General features: G+C 42.8%; 1 protein-coding gene across 1 annotated transcript; it reads left to right on the forward strand.

Annotated features, from left to right (window-relative positions):
- Nucleotides 1-10,362: 10,362 nt before the first annotated feature.
- On the forward strand, nt 10,363-12,096 carry C7974DRAFT_473178 (uncharacterized protein). Its single transcript, XM_046146556.1, has 4 exons — nt 10,363-10,528; nt 10,643-11,308; nt 11,340-11,428; nt 11,482-12,096. Exons 1-4 carry the CDS (start codon nt 10,518-10,520, stop codon nt 11,646-11,648), a joined length of 933 nt encoding a protein of 310 aa, XP_045996718.1. The 5' UTR covers nt 10,363-10,517; the 3' UTR covers nt 11,649-12,096.
- Nucleotides 12,097-18,470: the final 6,374 nt, after the last annotated feature.

Consider the following 18,470-nt stretch of genomic DNA (forward strand, 5'->3'; position numbering starts at 1 on the left):
CTATTTAGTTTGCGTATATATAAGACTAGGGAAGCAAAAGGGCTCTAACTATGCTCGATCTATCCTTACTTAAGTTATTCTTGCATAAACTTCTTTATAGCTTTAAGTTCTTTAAGGTTCTACTTATATAACAAGGAGTACAAGTTAGGCAAGGGTTCTTCTAACACGATCTTATAATTATATAGTTAATAAGGTAGTAGTATCTTAGCTTCTGTCTTATTAAATATATCGGCATATTAGCAATATCTAGCTAGCAGCTTATCGCGTAGGAGATAAGTGTTTTTAGGGTTGTCTTAGTAGTTATCTAGCAATTGCTAGATTTTATATAAGTTAGTAATAAAGAATTTGTTTTAGAGTTGTTGCATAGCAAAATAAAAGGCATTCGCAGACAAGGATATAATAGTAGCAACCTTAGATAGATATAGTATAAAAGGGAGTTAGGGTATAGTTATTAGAGTTTTGTTTACTATAGCTAAAGGCTAAGATCGAAATTTTAGCACAGGGGTTATGCCTTGCATATAACGCACGTTTACTAATAGGCTTAACACCTATTAATAATTATCTATATCCTATAGGTTATCTCGTTGCTTAATGTCTAGTTATATATTAGGGGAGACTATAGGTTAATATAATATTATTAAAATAGGGGGAGCAGGGTTATAGGATTTTAAATACTTAGCAGGCTAAACTAACTAAGACCGCTCTATGTCGAGTCTAAGTTTAAACCTGCGCAACTATTTAATCCTAATAATATAATCTTAAGAACCTAAATTAATAATAATAAATAGGCAGTTATATATCTTCTATCTATCTATAATTATATAGAGTTAGATATAATAAGATATAGGGGACATAATCTAGTTCTAAAAACTCTTTACTTATACTAAGAAAGGTAGCTTCTAAATAGGGGTTTAGAGGGCTGTTAAAATAGAGTTTGCAATTAACAAATTTAAGAACAAGAAACCTTAGGCACTAGTATCGATTAAGGAGTAGAATTATATACTATAACCCTTATAATATAGTATAGTTTCTAAAAGGAAATAAGGTCTACCGAACAAATAAGACAAGGAAAGATTTAAAAGGTTATATTAGTTTAGGCCTAAGTAGAGTAATTCTCTTAGATAACTCTGTTTCCTATAAGTGTTAGGTCCTTATCTATATCTTCCTTAGTGTCTATAAACTCCTCTCGTTCGACTTTAATTTTGCGCACCTAAGGTATTATATATTCTTTTATAAAATATCTAGGTTTGCTATAGTTATAGTAAGTACTAGGCGTTAGATCCCTTATAGGCGTTAGTGTGCTTAGCGTTGCTTACGGGTTTAGAGTGCTGCGCGTAAATATAGTTAAATAGGATAGGTTAGGATATTCTTGTTGGTATAATAGTATAGTAGGCCGCTTTAGGTCTAATTAGGGTCGGGGCCTAAAGGGCAGGGGCTAGGCAACAGCTAGAGGTGTTACTGTTAGATTGTTCCTTTGTTCTATATTATAGGCAGTAAGGTGTTCTACTATCTATAGGAAGGAGTTCGCCTATTGCTGTTTAAAACCTAGGTTAGGTACTTAAAGGGCTAGAGTAAGTTTAGTCTATAGGTAATAAAACTACTCTAATTAGGGTACTTGTCCCTTAATAGCTAAGCTAAGGAAACAACTTTTAAAGGCTAGGAAAGTTTTATTCCTTTCTATTTAAAGTTTATTAAAAATTACTTAATTCTCTGCCTGCTTATTTCTAGTAACAAAGTATATTTATAGGAGCGATATTATCTCTTCTATAGTATAGAAATAGTTACTATCGTTATCTAACAAGTACTAAGGTTCTAGGTACTCTTTAGCTAACCTAGAGGTATAACCCTAAATAAGGGCTATGCAAGCTTAGGTAGACTGATAGTAATCTAAGTTAATCTCTAATCGATCTTGTATTAACGCTCGCTATTGCTAAAAGGTAGGGCTCTTCCTATTAGTAAGTACTTTAATATTAGGAGTCCTTTCGCTTAGCTTTTCCCTAGTTATAAAGACAGTATTTGCTTTAGATGCTTGTTAGACCCTTTGCAGTCTAGGGGTCTTAGTAGAGAGATAGGGAAGGTCTATAGGATAAAGACTAGCACGAAGTTCGGCTAGCTCCTAACGCAACCAACTAATCTTATAGGCTAATGCTGCGCGTAAGTAGTCTGATTCTAACCTGCTTTCCTCTAAAGGTAGGGGTCGTTCTTAGACTAAACTAGAAGGAGGTTTGTAGGACCTGCCCTTTCTAAACTTAGCTTAAGATCTAGTCAAGGGACTAGCTGTTGTGCCTAATATTATATTAAGTCTAATTTAAGTAGGTTATTAGTAGTCTCTATGTATCTACTATAGCGCAATCTAACGCGACTTTTCTAAAGTAATAATCTAAACCTAAAGGCTTTAGTTATTAAGAGGTCTCTAGTATCTTAACTAGGAGTAAGCAATCCTAGGAGTAGTATAGTTAGACGCGTGTTAGACTGCTTGCTTATAACTAAATACTAATGCGATATTATTTAGAGGCTATTACTAGCTAGGACAAGTTTTTAAGTATAATATATCGACGCAGGTAATAAGATCCTCTAATATAGTTCCGATTCTACTATAAGGTATATAGGAGCACTAAGAAAGTCGATAACTAGGGAGAATCTTATTCCTATAGGTCTTATATAAAGAATACTTAAAAACTATCTATCTTAGAACTGCTATAGGCTTGCCTTTTATACCTATAAGTCTTGGTTAGCTATAGATAGATAAGAAATAGCAACAGAGGTAAGTTAGGACTAAGTTAGAGGGGAGTTAGAGGTTGTTTAAGTTAGGTAGTATCTTGTTTATAAGATTCGAGATTTTAGTAGTCGATTCTTATAATAGATATAGATTATAACTACTTTTAAGTACGCTGTTAATAGAGGCTTAAATAGCACTATATTAAGTAGCTAGAGTATCTAGGTTAAGTAAAGGGGAAGTATAGCTAGAAGTATCTTGTTCTTATTATAATAGTTAATAAAATCTATTATTATATATAATCTATAGCTATCTAGTATTAATAGCTACTACTTTCTTTATATCTTATCCTTTATATAGTAATTAAATACTTACTTAAGCTATATAAGCCTAATATTATTATTTAATTATTTTAAGGGAGATAATATAACTATTATAGAGTATACCCCTAGCTTAATTTTAGCTGCCTAGTCTAATTTAATACTAGCGTTAGAGGACTTATAGATAAGCCTAGGTAGTAGTACTATTCTATTAGCGCACACATATACTATAAGAGTCTGCTAATCTTAATTGCTATCTAAGGTTAATATACCCTATAGGCGAGTAGATTAATAGGTAAGCAAATTACTTTTACTAAGCCCCTACTAAAACTTAACCTATTATAGCCTAAAATACTATACTTTAGTCCTATATAGTATAGTATAGGCTAGAATATTATTTAGAGACCTCTTCTATATTAATCTTATATATTTACGCATTATATCCTATCTAATTATACTTTCTATAGCGCTGTTAGGTTAGCTTACCCTCTTAAGTGCATACCTACTTCTTCGCCCTCTTTCTATTACTACGCGCCCTAAACTTCTTTAGAGCTGCTAGCTACTACCTATCTTTAACTATTAGGGTCCCTTCCTTCTAAACTTACTTTCTTTTATATAATTTTTATTATATAGCAGCCTTATTAGCTACTTAAAGCTCCTTAATTTCCTATTAAGCTAAAACTAGCTTATAGAATAAGATTACTCCCCCCTTTATATAGTGCTTAAGCGTGCTTAGAACAGAATTTAGTAAGCTACTCTACTACCTCTTATACTTCTCTTAAATTAGAGTTAATTATAACCTAAATTCTAGAGTATTACTAGGGGTTTATAACTACTAGAGTATATTATTAGTAAGAAGTAGTAGTAATAGAGTCTAAAGCTTTATATTAAGGGCTAATATAACCTATTCTAGGTTAAAGAAGACTAATCTAGTACCTTAAAACCCTTCTTAGATATTACTAGAGGTAAATACTATATTATAGGCTGCTTTAAAGTATAGTAGGAACTTAGTCTTTATAATATAGCTAATTTAGTTATATATAAGTAATTTAGCTTAGCGCCTATATACTATCTTTAAAGAGGCAAAACAGCCTATATTAAGTAGCTATAGAAGGTGCAATAAGTATAGAGGCATATATAAAGTAATAATCTTATTATTCTTATAGTATTTCTAGAATTAGAGTGATTTATAGCTCTTATAGCTGTTAATAACTAGCAGTTAGTAGGTACTAGTAGTATACTCCTTTATATGCGCGTTAAAGTACTTTAACTACTTAAAACTAAGCTTATTAGTAGTCTAGCTATTACTAGAGACTATAATAACCTAATCTTAGGGTAGGTCTTCCTCCTTATACTAGCTAGAGAGGTAGTAGCGCGCCTTAAAGATAATAAAGAGTAGAATAGCCTATCCTTTAGTATTAATACCCTATATAGCTATTATCTACTCCTAGTTGCCTAGCTAGACTACCTTTAGCCTTTCTTATCTCTCTAAAGCTATAATAACTACTCCCTAGGAGATCTAGCCTATTATAAAGCCTATCTTATTAAAGTTATATATATTATTATCTAGAATACTATACTTAGCTTTTATATTTTATACTAGAGAAAACTAGCTCTATATAACTCTAGAATCCTTATAGAGGGCTTACTTATAGTTATACCTATAATTAAACTTTACTTTAAGCTCTAGTTAACGCTTTATAAATATACTAGGCTAGTTTATACTAATAGGGCCTAGATTGCGCTCTATATGCAGAGAATTAGCTATTGCAGCTATATCTACTAGCTAAGGGCTAAATCCTTACTTATCTAGCTTAAGTATATAATTAATAATTACCTACTTCTTATTATTATCTAACTCTTATAAGTTAGGCATAGTATTAGCTTATAAAGGCTATTTAGTAAGTTAATAGCTTAGTATAGCTTAAGGAACATTATAGATAGCTATAGCGCGTTGCTATAAGAGTTTCGTATCTTATTTAAGAGCTTAAAGCGCAAGCTATATTTAAGCTTCCTTTAATATATTAAGATTAGGTTATTATTAAGGCATTAGTATATAGAGGATACTTTAGTAGGGGCTTAGTAAAAGTAATTTACTTACCTATTAATCTACTCGCCTATAGGGTATGTTATAATAATATCGAATTTATAAACTAATATAGCGCGGTATTATCGCGTTATGCTACTACCTAATTATATATACTAGCTTTTAACGCCTCTATTAACTAATAAGAAATCTACTATAGAACTACTTTGCATTATAGCGCTTTTTAGACAGATCTAAGTAGGAATATATATAAATTATAGTTTATAGATAGAATTTTAACTTATATAAGGCAATTTTAATTAAATCTAGAATATACTCTATTAAGATAAAGTACTCTAGGATTTTATAGATAATAAAATTATTAAGGTTATACTTTAAGCAAAGCTTATAAGTACTAATTAATTAGTTCTTAAGTATAAATATAGTTAGAGGAATTAAAAGAGAAGTTTATACTAAGAAGTATAGATATAATCTATCTATCTTAAGAGTAAGAGTAATAATAAGTAGTATAGAGTAGACTATCTAGCTTAAAGGTTAAGTTAAGAAGTAATATTAAAGATTAATACTTAGGTTAAATATAAACTATAAAGGTTATATTCCTATATACTATATACTAAAGAGTATCCTATATATTCTATATATTCTTATAGTTTCCTATAGAGGGCCTTATAAGAACTATAGAATATTTATAGAAAGTATAGAATATATTCTATACTTATTTTATAGTCTTAGTATAGGGCCTACTATAGAATATATTATATAATTACTTAGTCTAGCGTTACTAATCTATTGCATTCTATTAGCTATAAGCCTTTAGCCCTATATATATTCTTTAAGATTATAATAAAGGCGTCTTACTATATAGCTTTTTAAACTTATTAAGTACTATAGCTAAATTAGGTAGCTATATACCTATAGCTTTAAATAACTTAAGTATAAGGCTTATAGTATATATATTAAGCTAAGCTTTATAGAAGAGACTATAAAAGTTACTTTTCTTAATACTAAGTAAGCTCTAGCTATTATAAAGGTAATAAGTAATAGCTTTAGTATAGTTATTACTAAAAGATAAGAAGTATACTATATTAAGTAGCTATAATATTTAAGTACTATATAAAGAAAATATAAGTAGTAGAATCTTATAGTATTATATAATTAAGCATATTGCTCTAGTTATATAGCTTAGTTATAGAATTACTAATTAAGCTAGTAGCTCTATTATTAGGAGCTTAGAAGCTCTAGGCGCTAAGAGGCTAATATAGAGCTACTTAGACTAAGGGAGGAGCTTGCTTTAGTAAGGTTATATAACCTATACTATTTTCCTTTATATTTAAGATAAGTATTATCTTATAGTATATAGAACTAGTAGTCTATATAATAGATTACCTAAATATAAGCTTACTTACTTAATAATAGTTATAAGCCTAGCTTCTATAAGAAAATAGTAATCTCTCTATATACTTAAGCTAAGCTTATTAGCTTATATTTAGCTGCTCTAATTTTTTCTTATTCTTCTCTATACTAATAAGATATAAGTAATTCCTCTTTACTAGGTATATAAGCTCTATATACTATAAATAAGCTTATTATTATAACTAGGTAGAAATGCTTAAATACCTAATAGAGCCTATTAGCTTAAGTTATAAAGTAATTAGCCTAATTAGTATATATAACTAACTTAGCATATATACTTTAAAAATATTTAAGAGCTTATTAACCTAGACGCTTAGAACGCTCTAAGTATATAAGAAGGAGCTTCCTAGCTCCCTTCTATGCGCATAATTACCTCTAGACCTCTACTAAGTACTATATAGTACTTAGTAAGCTTAACTTTACTCTTATTAAATAGCGCTATAAGTAGTAGGCTAACTTGCTTAGCGTCTACTGCGCTAATAGGATAAAATAAGCTACTTAGTAGTATAGCAGAAGATCTACCTATATTAGTACTAGCTACTCTATCTAATATAAGGGCGCGTAAAGAATACTAAATCGTAGTAAAATAGGTTTAGCATTAGGGTTTTCGCTTAATTAAGAAGCATATTTTAGTAGTCCCTTATGTAACCCTAATACCCCCGAATCGCAATTAATTTTTACTTAGATTAAAAAATATCTTATATAAACTCGATTTCTATATACTTTATATAGCGATACTAAGCGTTTAGTCTATAACTTTAGTAAAATATAGTACTATTTTAGTAAGTAGGGTTAAAGTTTCTATATAATAGAGCTTATATAGAATAGCTAAGTAATAGCACTCTAATAGGTAAATATTATAAGTAGTAATACTATAAAGTTCTGCAAGTAGCTGTAGTAGCTTGCGCTTAGCAACTATAATAGTATATTTAGCTTTCTTAAAGACTTTAGTATTATTATTTATAAGTAGTACTATATAGTAGTAGTAAGTCTAGATGCGCATCTCTATAAATACTATACTGCATCTGCTGCGCTATAGCAATAAATACTTAAGTACTTTAGTTAATTTAAGACTATTACTCTAAGCATAATTAAGCTTCTAGATAAGCCTGCGTAGCTACTAGATAAGCTTAGAGAGCCGCTTAATAGTGCGTAGTATAAGATATATAGCTAGATTACTATTAATAAAGATAAGATGCGCAGGTATTATAAGAAAAAATACTAGCAAGCTTAGGTAGAAGAGAAAAGCTTACTCTATAATATAGTAATAGTATAGAGCTTCTTTTATACTAGGGGGCTATAAAAATATTTTATTATTAAGGCTAGTGCTATTAATAATAGGCAAAATTTAGACCTAAATTAGGTTATTAAAGAATAACTTAATATATAGCGCTAGGTATAAAATTAGCTTAAAGAAGATATATAGGTTATAGGCAACGCTGCAAAGACTAACAAAACTAGCTAGTTTAAGTAAATAGGGTAGTTAGAGTTCTTAAAAGGCTAGAATCTTATTTATCTAGCCTATCCAATATGAGGTGACGAGAGAGGCCCTATCCAATATGAGGTGACGAGAGAGGCCCTATCCAATATGAGGTGACGAGAGAGGCCCTATCCAATATGAGGTGACGAGAGAGGCCCTATCCAATATGAGGTGACGAGAGAGGCCCTTCTCGCAGCAAAATTAGCTTAATATCGCTTAGCGTTAGGGTTTCGCACTAAAATTAAGGAGGCGACTCGTCAAACTTCATGTACCCAACTCATCAGAAACAAAGCACTGCACAGCAATTTCGCTCATACAAAGTCGTCTTGTACGCGTCTGAATATTGCGCCGGTATTGTTGTTTTTAACAAATTACAGATCTACTGATACAGCAGGGTTAGGGTTAACTTGGGGTTAACTTAGGGCTCACGATGGAGCTAGTGTGGGACAGCCATCTGTTAACACTGCAAGAGCGAGTTAACACAACAAGCAGCAGCGCACAACGCCGTAAAAGAGGCTTGCAAGTATCGCTTGACAATTGCGATAAGATTCTTTGCTTTTTGCAAGAGTTTGGTGTCTTAGTATGCAGGGAGCATTACACTGCTGTTGTTAATCTTAACACGCATCTCTTGCAGCATCATAGTGTGCCTGCTGCAACTTGAAAACAAGTTGTTGAACGCTTCAATTAATTCGCGCTAGTTGATGCAGCAGACGTTAAGCTTCCAGATGAGCCGGCGCGACTGATAGAAGAGCTTGGGAAACCGCTAGACGGGCTGCAGTGCAAGACATGCAGCTTCATCACTATCAACAAGGACACAATGCGCATGCACTGTAAGAAAGATCACCAGCAAGCTTGGCTAGGAGAAAGAGGCGCGCTCTATCACACTGTTAAAGTACAGAGCTTTTTCCGCACAGGGGGTTTACAGCGATACTTTGTTGTTGATTCAGCGGTAGCTGAAAATGCTCTAAACGACAACGTCAAGGTTGCAGTTTAGAGGCAGCTTGCTGAGTATAAACTGACACAACAAGAAGTTGAGGAAGAGCTGCAAACGCTAGAAGAGGCCGCGAAAACAGACAAGACAGGCTGGTTCAAGCGGACAGGCTGGTTGGCGTTCTTCAAGGATCGAAATCTTGTTCATCTGGCCCATCAAGCCCGGGCTCCCGATCGGAGCGAACACAAGCTCAAGCTAGCTGCTCAGCTGGCAGAGGGACTGATTAAGAGAAGCGTTAAGGGATTGGCTACGCTTCCGCAAGAACTCAGGCGCTGGCTGCGGAGCGCAAAGCAGAGCGAGATCGACGTGCGGCCGTTGGGGCGACTGCAGAACCCAGAGAGTCAGGCTGTGTACGCAAGCTATATAGTGAGGTTTGTCTGCTTCTATCTACGCGTGCTAGGAGATGAAGAGCAGCAGATTATGCGTTTCCGACAGCAGCGCGACACAGCTGCTCGATCTGAAAGCAGTGCGGCGTTGAGCAGCGACGAAGACAGCGAAGACGAAGCGGAAGGCAGTGAGGCTGACGACAACAGCCTGCGGCCCTGGCGCAGGACACGCAGTTAACAGGCACCAGACATGATGAAGGACACGCGCGAGCTCTTCACGTGGACAGCTGAGCAGAAGTTGTATGCGATCAGGCTGTGGGACGCGCTAGATGGCGACGACAGAGGCGCTCAGACGGAGGCGCTTCTTGCGTCTATCAGCTTGTTCATCTTCACGACGTATCATCCTGTGGCGTTGTCTACTGGTTTGATTCAGTTTCTTGCAGTGCTTGGGATTGATGTAGACACGGGCCGCTTGCGGACTGCAAAGAACTACTCGTACATGCTGGCGGGGATGGTGTACTGCGTGCGGGTGCTCGCTCTAGAGAAGCTGCTCCCAGGAGGGCAGCGCGACACGCAGACAGAAGAAGACCGCGACAGTTTTCTGGCAACGCGGCACAAGCAGCTAGCAGACGGCACGTTCAGCCCGATGAGCGAGATGATCAGCATGCTGGCGTACGGCAAACACATTGGACTTACAGCCGGCAACTCAGGCAACGCTTACTGGTCAGAGGACAAGCAGACGTTCTATCTGAACGGCCGACTGATCGTCATCCGCCGCTTCTGCAAGATGGCGCAGGACTTGTTGGCTGAAACAGAGCAGATGCTGTGGGAGCTTTGCTGGGTGGACGGCGAGGAAGAGCGGGTTACCGTTGATTTGAAGCAGGTAGTTGACGACGTCACGTTCACAAAACGACGCACGTCGTTTGTCGACGCTCCAGGCAACAAACTGCAAGGCGGGCTACCCGATATAAGGGCGCGTGGAGGACACCAAATCGCAGCGAAACAGGTTTAGCGTTAGGGTTTTCGCTTAATCAAGAAGCACATTTTGGTGGTCCCTCGCGCAACCCTAACACCCCTGAATCGCGATCAATTTTTACTTGGATCAAAAAACGTCTCATACAAACTCGATTTCTACGTACTTTGCGCAGCAACGCTAAGCGTTTGGTCTGTAACTTTAGTAAAACGCAGTGCTGTTTTGGTAAGTAGGGTTAGGGTTTCTGCACAATGGAGCTTGTGTGGGACAGCCGAGCAACAGCACCCTAACAGGCAAACATTATAAGCAGCAACACTGCGAACTCCCGCAAGTGGCTGCAGCAGCTTGCGCTCAGCAACTGCGACAGCGTATTTAGCTTTCTTGAAGACTTTAGTGTTATTGTTTGCAAGCAGCACTGCACAGCAGTAGTGAGTCTGGATGCGCATCTCTGTAAACACCATGCTGCATCTGCTGCGCTACGGCGACAAATACTTGAGCGCTTCAGTCAATTTAAGACTGTCGCTCTAAGCGCAATTGAGCTCCTGGACGAGCCCGCGCAGCCGCTGGACGAGCTTGGAGAGCCGCTTGATGGTGCGCAGTGCAAGACGTGCAGCTGGATTACTGTTAACAAAGATGAGATGCGCAGGCATTGCAAGAAAAAACACCAGCAAGCTTGGGTAGGAGAGAAAAGCTTGCTCTATGATATAGTAATAGTGCAGAGCTTCTTTTGCACTGGGGGGCTGCAAAAATATTTTATTGTTAAGGCTGGTGCTGTTGAAAATAGGCAAAATTCAGACCTAAATCAGGTGGTTGAAGAACAACTTAATGCATGGCGCCAGGTGCGAAATCAGCTTGAAGAAGATATACAGGTTATGGGCAACGCTGCAAAGACTGATAAAACCGGCTGGTTCAAGCGAACAGGGTGGTTGGAGTTCTTAAAAGGCCGGAATCTTGTTTATCTAGCCCATCAAGCCCGCTTACCTGACCGCAACGAGGTGAAATTGCAGGCAGCTGCTCAGCTAACAGAGCAGCTGATTGAGAAGTGCGTCAGAGGCTTAGCAACGCTTCCACAGGAAACCCGGCGATGGCTTCGTAGTGCGCGGCAGACAGATATCGATTAACAACTGCTGGCGCGACTGCAGAACCCTGAGAGTCAGGCGACGTACGCTGGCTATATGGTCTGATTCGTCTGCTTCTATCTTCGCATCATCGCAGATGAAGAGCGCCAGATGGACAAGTATCTATCGCAGAGAGATCAGGCTATTCACAGCAGCGAGGAGTTAAGCGGCGATGGTGCTGGCACAGAGAGCGAGTACAACGACAGCAACGACGACAACAATGCTGATAGCGACGGCAATGATAGTGTTGTGCTAGAGCGCTGACCGCGTTAAAAAGCGCTGACAGACATAATGAAGGATGCGCGTGAAGTGTTTAGCTGGAAGGAGGATTAGAAGGCGCTGGCGATTTGGCTGTGGATTGCTCTTGATAACGGTGACCGAGCAGCTCAAATCACTGTTCTGCTGGACTTGCTGAGTTTGTTCATACTTACGAGCTATGGCAATGAGGTGTTGTTAGCTGGATTGGTGCAGTTTCTTGCTGTGCTAGGCATAGACACCAAGACAAAACGCTTGCGCACTGCAAAGAACTACTTGTATATGCTAGCAGGGATGGTGTATTGCATCTGGGTGGTTGGAGTTGAGAAGCTTCTTCCCGCAGCAGGGCGCGATGAGCAGATAGAAGAAGCGCGGGACAGGTTCTTGGAAATGCGCAAGAAGTATCTGGCCAACGGCTCGTATAGTCCGACGAGTGAGATGATCAGTCTTCTAGCATATAGCAAACACGCTGCGCTGAACAAAGGCAATGCTGGCAACGCGTACTGGTCACTGGACAAGAAGATCTTCTATCTCAACGGGCGGCCTATCCAATATGAGGTGACGAGAGAGGCCCTATCCAATATGAGGTGACGAGAGAGGCCCTTCTCGCAGCAAAATTAGCTTAATATCGCTTAGCGTTAGGGTTTCGCACTAAAATTAAGGAGGCGACTCGTCAAACTTCATGTACCCAACTCATCAGAAACAAAGCACTGCACAGCAATTTCGCTCATACAAAGTCGTCTTGTACGCGTCTGAATATTGCGCCGGTATTGTTGTTTTCAACAAATTACAGATCTACTGATACAGCAGGGTTAGGGTTAACTTGGGGTTAACTTAGGGCTCACGATGGAGCTAGTGTGGGACAGCCGTCTGTCAACACCGCAAGAGCGAGTTAACACAACAAGCAGCAGCGCACAACGCCGTAAAAGAGGCTTGCAAGTATCGCTTGACAATTGCGATAAGATTCTTTGCTTTTTGCAAGAGTTTGGTGTTTTAGTATGCAGGGAGCATTACACTGCTGTTGTTAATCTTAACACGCATCTCTTGCAGCATCACAGTGTGCCCGCTGCAACTCGAAAACAAGTTGTTGAACGCTTCAATCAATTCGCGCTAGTTGATGCAGCAGACGTTGAGCTTCCAGATGAGCCGGCGCGACCGATAGAAGAGCTTGGGAAACCGCTAGACGGGCTGCAGTGCAAGACATGCAGCTTTATCACTATCAACAAGGACACAATGCGCATGCACTGTAAGAAAGATCACCAGCAAGCTTGGCTAGGAGAAAGAGGCGCGCTCTATCACACTGTCAAAGTACAGAGCTTTTTCCGCACAGGGGGTTTACAGCGATACTTTGTTGTTGATTCAGCGGTAGCCGAAAATGCTCTAAACGACAACGTCGAGGTTGCAGTTCAGAGGCAGCTTGCTGAGTATAAACTGACACAACAAGGAGTCGAGGAAGAGCTGCAAACGCTAGAAGAGGCCGCGAAAACAGACAAGACAGGCTGGTTCAAGCGGACAGGCTGGTTGGCGTTCTTCAAGGATCGAAATCTTGTTCATCTGGCCCATCAAGCCCGGGCTCCCGATCGGAGCGAACACAAGCTCAAGCGAGCTGCTCAGCTGGCAGAGGGACTGATTGAGAGAAGCGTTAAGGGATTGGCTACGCTTCCGCAAGAACTCAGGCGCTGGCTGCGGAGCGCAAAGCAGAGCGAGATCGACGTGCGGCCGTTGGGGCGACTGCAGAACCCAGAGAGTCAGGCTGTGTACGCAAGCTATATAGTGAGGTTTGTCTGCTTCTATCTACGCGTGCTAGGAGATGAAGAGCAGCGGATTATGCGTTTCCGACAGCAGCGCGACACAGCTGCTCGATCCGAAAGCAGTGCGGCGTTGAGCAGCGACGAAGACAGCGAAGACGAAGCGGAAGGCAGTGAGGCTGACGACGACAGCCCGCGGCCCCGGCGCAGGACACGCAGTCAACAGGCACCAGACATGATGAAGGACACGCGCGAGCTCTTCACGTGGACAGCTGAGCAGAAGTTGTATGCGATCAGGCTGTGGGACGCGCTAGATGGCGACGACAGAGGCGCTCAGACGGAGGCGCTTCTTGCGTCTATCAGCTCGTTCATCTTCACGACGTATCATCCCGTGGCGTTGTCTACTGGTTTGATTCAGTTTCTCGCAGTGCTTGGGATTGATGTAGACACGGGCCGCTTGCGGACCGCAAAGAACTACTCGTACATGCTGGCGGGGATGGTGTACTGCGTGCGGGTGCTCGCTCTGGAGAAGCTGCTCCCAGGAGGGCAGCGCGACACGCAGACAGAAGAAGACCGCGACAGTTTTCTGGCAACGCGGCACAAGCAGCTAGCAGACGGCACGTTCAGCCCGATGAGCGAGATGATCAGCATGCTGGCGTACGGCAAACACATTGGACTCACGGCCGGCAACTCAGGCAACGCTTACTGGTCAGAGGACAAGCAGACGTTCTATCTGAACGGCCGACCGATCGTCATCCGCCGCTTCTGCAAGATGGCGCAGGACTTGTTGGCTGAAACAGAGCAGATGCTGTGGGAGCTTTGCTGGGTGGACGGCGAGGAAGAGCGGGTTACCGTTGATTTGAAGCAGGTAGTCGACGACGTCACGTTCACAAAACGACGCACGTCGTTTGTCGACGCTCCAGGCAACAAACTGCAAGGCGGGCTGGCTTGGATGCTTAGGAGAGCGATGACTACAGCGGGCGGGCTGCGATTAACGCGTGCGGACGGGCAGTGGAGCGTCAAGGCGGTGCGGCAGTACATGCGACAGATGGATCGCTTCTTGGAACTGCTGCTCTGCAGCGTGCACGTCACGTCAGGGCAGCCGGGGAGGGGATCGGAGATCACGACGATTCGGCACCGCAACGGCGTACTGCAGGACCGCAACATCTTCGTCGTGGACGGGCAGGTGATGACAGTGGTCCGCTATCACAAGTCGCAGTCGCAGTGGGACAAGCCGAAGATCGTGCCGCGCTTCTTGCCGCCGCAGCTGGGGCAGGTGATGGCGGTGTACTTGGTCTACGTACAGCCGTTCCGCGAGTATCTGACGCTGCAGGTGCTGGGCGGTAGCTACAGCGACTACGTGTGGCACGACGCGCAGGGCGCGTGGGACACCAGCCGGCTCACGAGGGTGCTGAAGCGCGAGACAGGGAAGAGGCTGGGCGTGGTGCTGCACACGCTCGACTACCGGCACACGGCAGTAGGTATCGGGCGAGTCAAGGTGGGAGAGTCGTTCAGCAGGGGCTATCAGGACGACGTTGGCGAGACAGAAGAGGCGGAAGTGGACGATGATGGCGAAGACGTTCTTGAGCTGCAGAACTCACGCACAACCGCAATGGGGGTAGGCAACTACAGCGTGCCGATGGATATCGTGAAGCATCTCAGCGTGCGGTCCGTTGATGCGTTCCGGCCGCTTAGCGCAGCATGGCACCGCTTCTTAGGGGTGGATGGGAGCGCAGCGAAGCCCGTAGAGCCGAGCAGGACGACAAAGCGACGGATGAGCAACAGCACGTCGTCGGCGCTTGTTGGGCTGCCGAAAGAGAAAGAAGTGCGGTTTGCAGACCCGCGAGCCGACGCGATACACAGGGGGCTGCAGCAGGTGCTAGGCAAGCAAGATGTTGGCTTTCGATCGGTGGAGCAGGAGCAGGCTTTGCACGCGGTGCTGGAGAAGCAGACGCCGCTCATCGTCGTGCTTCCGACGGGCGGAGGCAAGAGCTTGCTGTTCACGCTGCCGGCTTGCGTGGAGGAGCCGGGGGGTAACGGTGGTCGTTGTGCCGTACCGGGCGCTGATTGAAGATCTAGTCAGGAGGATTCAGCAGTGCGGCGTCGAGTGCATGGAGTGGAAGCACGGCGAGAACAACCCGGCATCTGTGGTGGTGGTCAGTGCAGACGTAGCTGGCGACATAACAAGCACTGGCAACTTTCTTGGCTACGCGCGGATGCTGAAAGGAAAGGGGCTGCTGCATAGGGTGGTGATTGACGAGTGTCATCTGGTGTTCACGGCGAGGAATTGGCGAGAGAAGCTGCTGGCGATGAAGAACTTGCGGCTGCTGGGTAGTCCGATGGTGATGCTGACAGCAACGCTGCCGCCGCTGCAGGAGGGAGAGTTTGAGGCGAGCATGCTTGTGCGTCACGCAACGTACATAAGGGCAAGCACGGTGCGGCCGAACGCGCGGTACTTTGTGTCATGGTGTCAGCGCAACAAGCTTGAGGAGACAGCGCTGTTCATGTGCAAGCGGTGGGCAGAGAAGCTGCGGCGGAGTAGACAGAAGGGGGTGGTGTACTGCAAGAGCAAGGTGCAGTGCGAGCGACTCGCGACGGAGCTGGGCTGCGGACACTATCACGCAGGGGTGGTAGATCGCGCAGACCGGCTACAGGAGTGGGTGGAGGGGGGCGGAATGATGGTGGCGACGTCGGCGCTGGGGACGGGAGTGGACTTTGCTGGCATCGTGTACATCTTGCACGTAGGCACACCGTGGAGCATGAGCGACTTTGCTCAGGCAAGCGGACGCGGGGGACGAGGAGGAGAGCAATACGATGTGGTGGTGCTGGTGGGGCACGGGGAGGTGGAGCAGGTGATGGAGCGAGAGAGAGAGAAGATGGACGTGCTCGCGATGGGGCAGTTTCTGATCGGCAGCGGGTGTCGACGAGAGCTGATGAGCTCGTATCTGGACGAGCGGGGGCAGAGCTGCGGGCAGATTGGGGCAGCGGGGTGCGATCGATGCGGAGAGGGAGAGGAGGTATGGATAGAGGAGCAGGAAAAGTGGTCGCAGGAGTGGGGGGTGGTGGAGGAGGCGTTTGGGGAGCTGCGAGAGGGGTGCGCGATATGCTGGGTGGTAGGGCAGCAGTTCAAGACGGCGAGGGAAGAGCAGTGGAGAGATCACAAGGCGATGCAGTGCACGGCATGGAGTAGAGGAACAGGGATGCAGGCAGATCAGTTTCGGGTGAAGATGCGGGACCGCACGGTGAGGAACAACTGTCGACGGTGCTGGGTGAGTCAGAAGTACTGCGCGACGGGGGAAGGGATGGACAAGCGGTGTCAGTGGCCGAACGTGGTGGTGCCGCTGGCGTTTGCATCGCGGTTGACAAGGGGTGGGATCCGGGCGATGGGAGAGCTGGGGTTTGCAGAGACGGGAGACGAGGCGTACGCTGGGTGGCTGGGAAAGCCGCACAGGTCGGAGATTTGGGGACAGATGTTTAGCAACGCAATGGCGATGGCGATTAGGCTAGTGTTGGAGGGGTGGGGACGAGAGGGAGAGGAAGAGGAGGGTAGCAGAGTAGAGTAGCAAGCAGGGGAATGGATGAAGCAATGGGTGTATATGCGCAGCAAAGCCGTGATAAGGTATTGGCAAGAGAGTAACAGGGGGGTGGGTGGTGGGCCCGTCCGGGGCAGAAGAAGGGGGGGTGGGTGGTGGGCCCGTCAGGTGTCACAAGCAGCGGAGCGGTTGGGGTGAGTGGGAGAAGAAGGGGGGGTGGGTGGTGGGCCGTTCAGGTGTCACAAGGAGTGGAGCAGCAAAGGGAAAGAGAGAAGAGCATAGCAAGGTGTAGCAAGGTGTAGCAAGGTATAGCAGGGTGTAGCAAGGTATAGCAGGGTGTAGTAAGGTATAGCAGAGTGTAGTAAGGTATAGCAGGGTGTAGCAGGGCGTGGTAAGGTATAGCAGGGTGTGGTAGAAGGCTAAGCTATAATAAAATATTACAAGTTAAGAGAAGAGGAGAGTAGGTAGTAGGTAGTAAGAAAAAAATAGGTAGTAGGTGTAAAGAAAAAAGTAGGTAGTAGAAAAAAAAGAATAGGTAGTAGGTAAAGAAAAAAAGATAGTTATTAAGTATAGAAAAAAATAGCTAGTAGGTATAATAAAAAAGTAGGTAGTAAATATAAAAGAAAATTAGAAGAACTCAAGAGAGAGAAGAAGAGTACATGGAGTGGTAAACAAGTTAGTAGAGTATATAGACTAAAGAAGTATAGTAAAGTAGTTTATTGGAATAAGTTAGAATAGATGAAGTTGATAGAAAAAAAGGGTGGTAGTAGAGGGCTAGAGAAGAGAAGAGGAAGGCGGTAGAGTAGGGTAGAGTAGGATAGGATAGGGTAAAGTAGGAAGCAAATAAAGTTGTGTAGAGAAGCAAGAGCAATAGAGGTGCAGGCAAGAAAGGAGAACAGGAGCAGTAAGCAGCAGAAGAGAAGAGGAAGCAGGCAAGTTATAGGAGGAGAGAGAAGGAAGTATATAGGAGAGAGAAGGAAGTATATAGGAGAGAGAAGGAAGTATATAGGAGAGAGAAGGAAGTATATAGGAGAGAGAAGGAAGTATATAGGAGAGAGAAGGAAGTATATAGGAGAGAGAAGGAAGTATATAGGAGAGAGAAGGAAGTATATAGGAGAGAAAAGGAAGTATATAGGAGAGAGAAGGAAGTATATAGGAGAGAGAAGGAAGTATATAGGAGAGAAAAGGAAGTATATAGGAGAGAGAAGGAAGTATATAGGAGAGAAAAGGAAGTATATAGGAGAGAGAAGGAAGTATATAGGAGAGAGAAGGAAGTATATAGGAGAGAGAAGGAAGTATATAAGAGAGAGAAGGAAGTATATAGGAGAGAAGTAGAAGGGTAGATAGTAGGCGCTTTAGGTGTTACAAGAAGTAGAGCAGCAAAGGGAAAGAGAGAAGAGCATAGCAGGGTGTAGCAAGGTATAGCAGAGTGTAGCAAGGTATAGCAAGATATAGTAGAGTGTAGTAGAGTATAGTAAGATATTGCAGAGCGTAGTAAAAAGTCAAGTATTATAGGGTGCTAGCAGGGTATAAGTAGAGTATAGTAAGGT

Source organism: Boeremia exigua, assembly GCF_020726555.1.
Source record: "Boeremia exigua strain MPI-SDFR-AT-0100 chromosome Unknown C7974scaffold_7, whole genome shotgun sequence".
In the NCBI taxonomy this organism is placed as follows: Eukaryota; Fungi; Ascomycota; class Dothideomycetes; order Pleosporales; family Didymellaceae; genus Boeremia; species Boeremia exigua.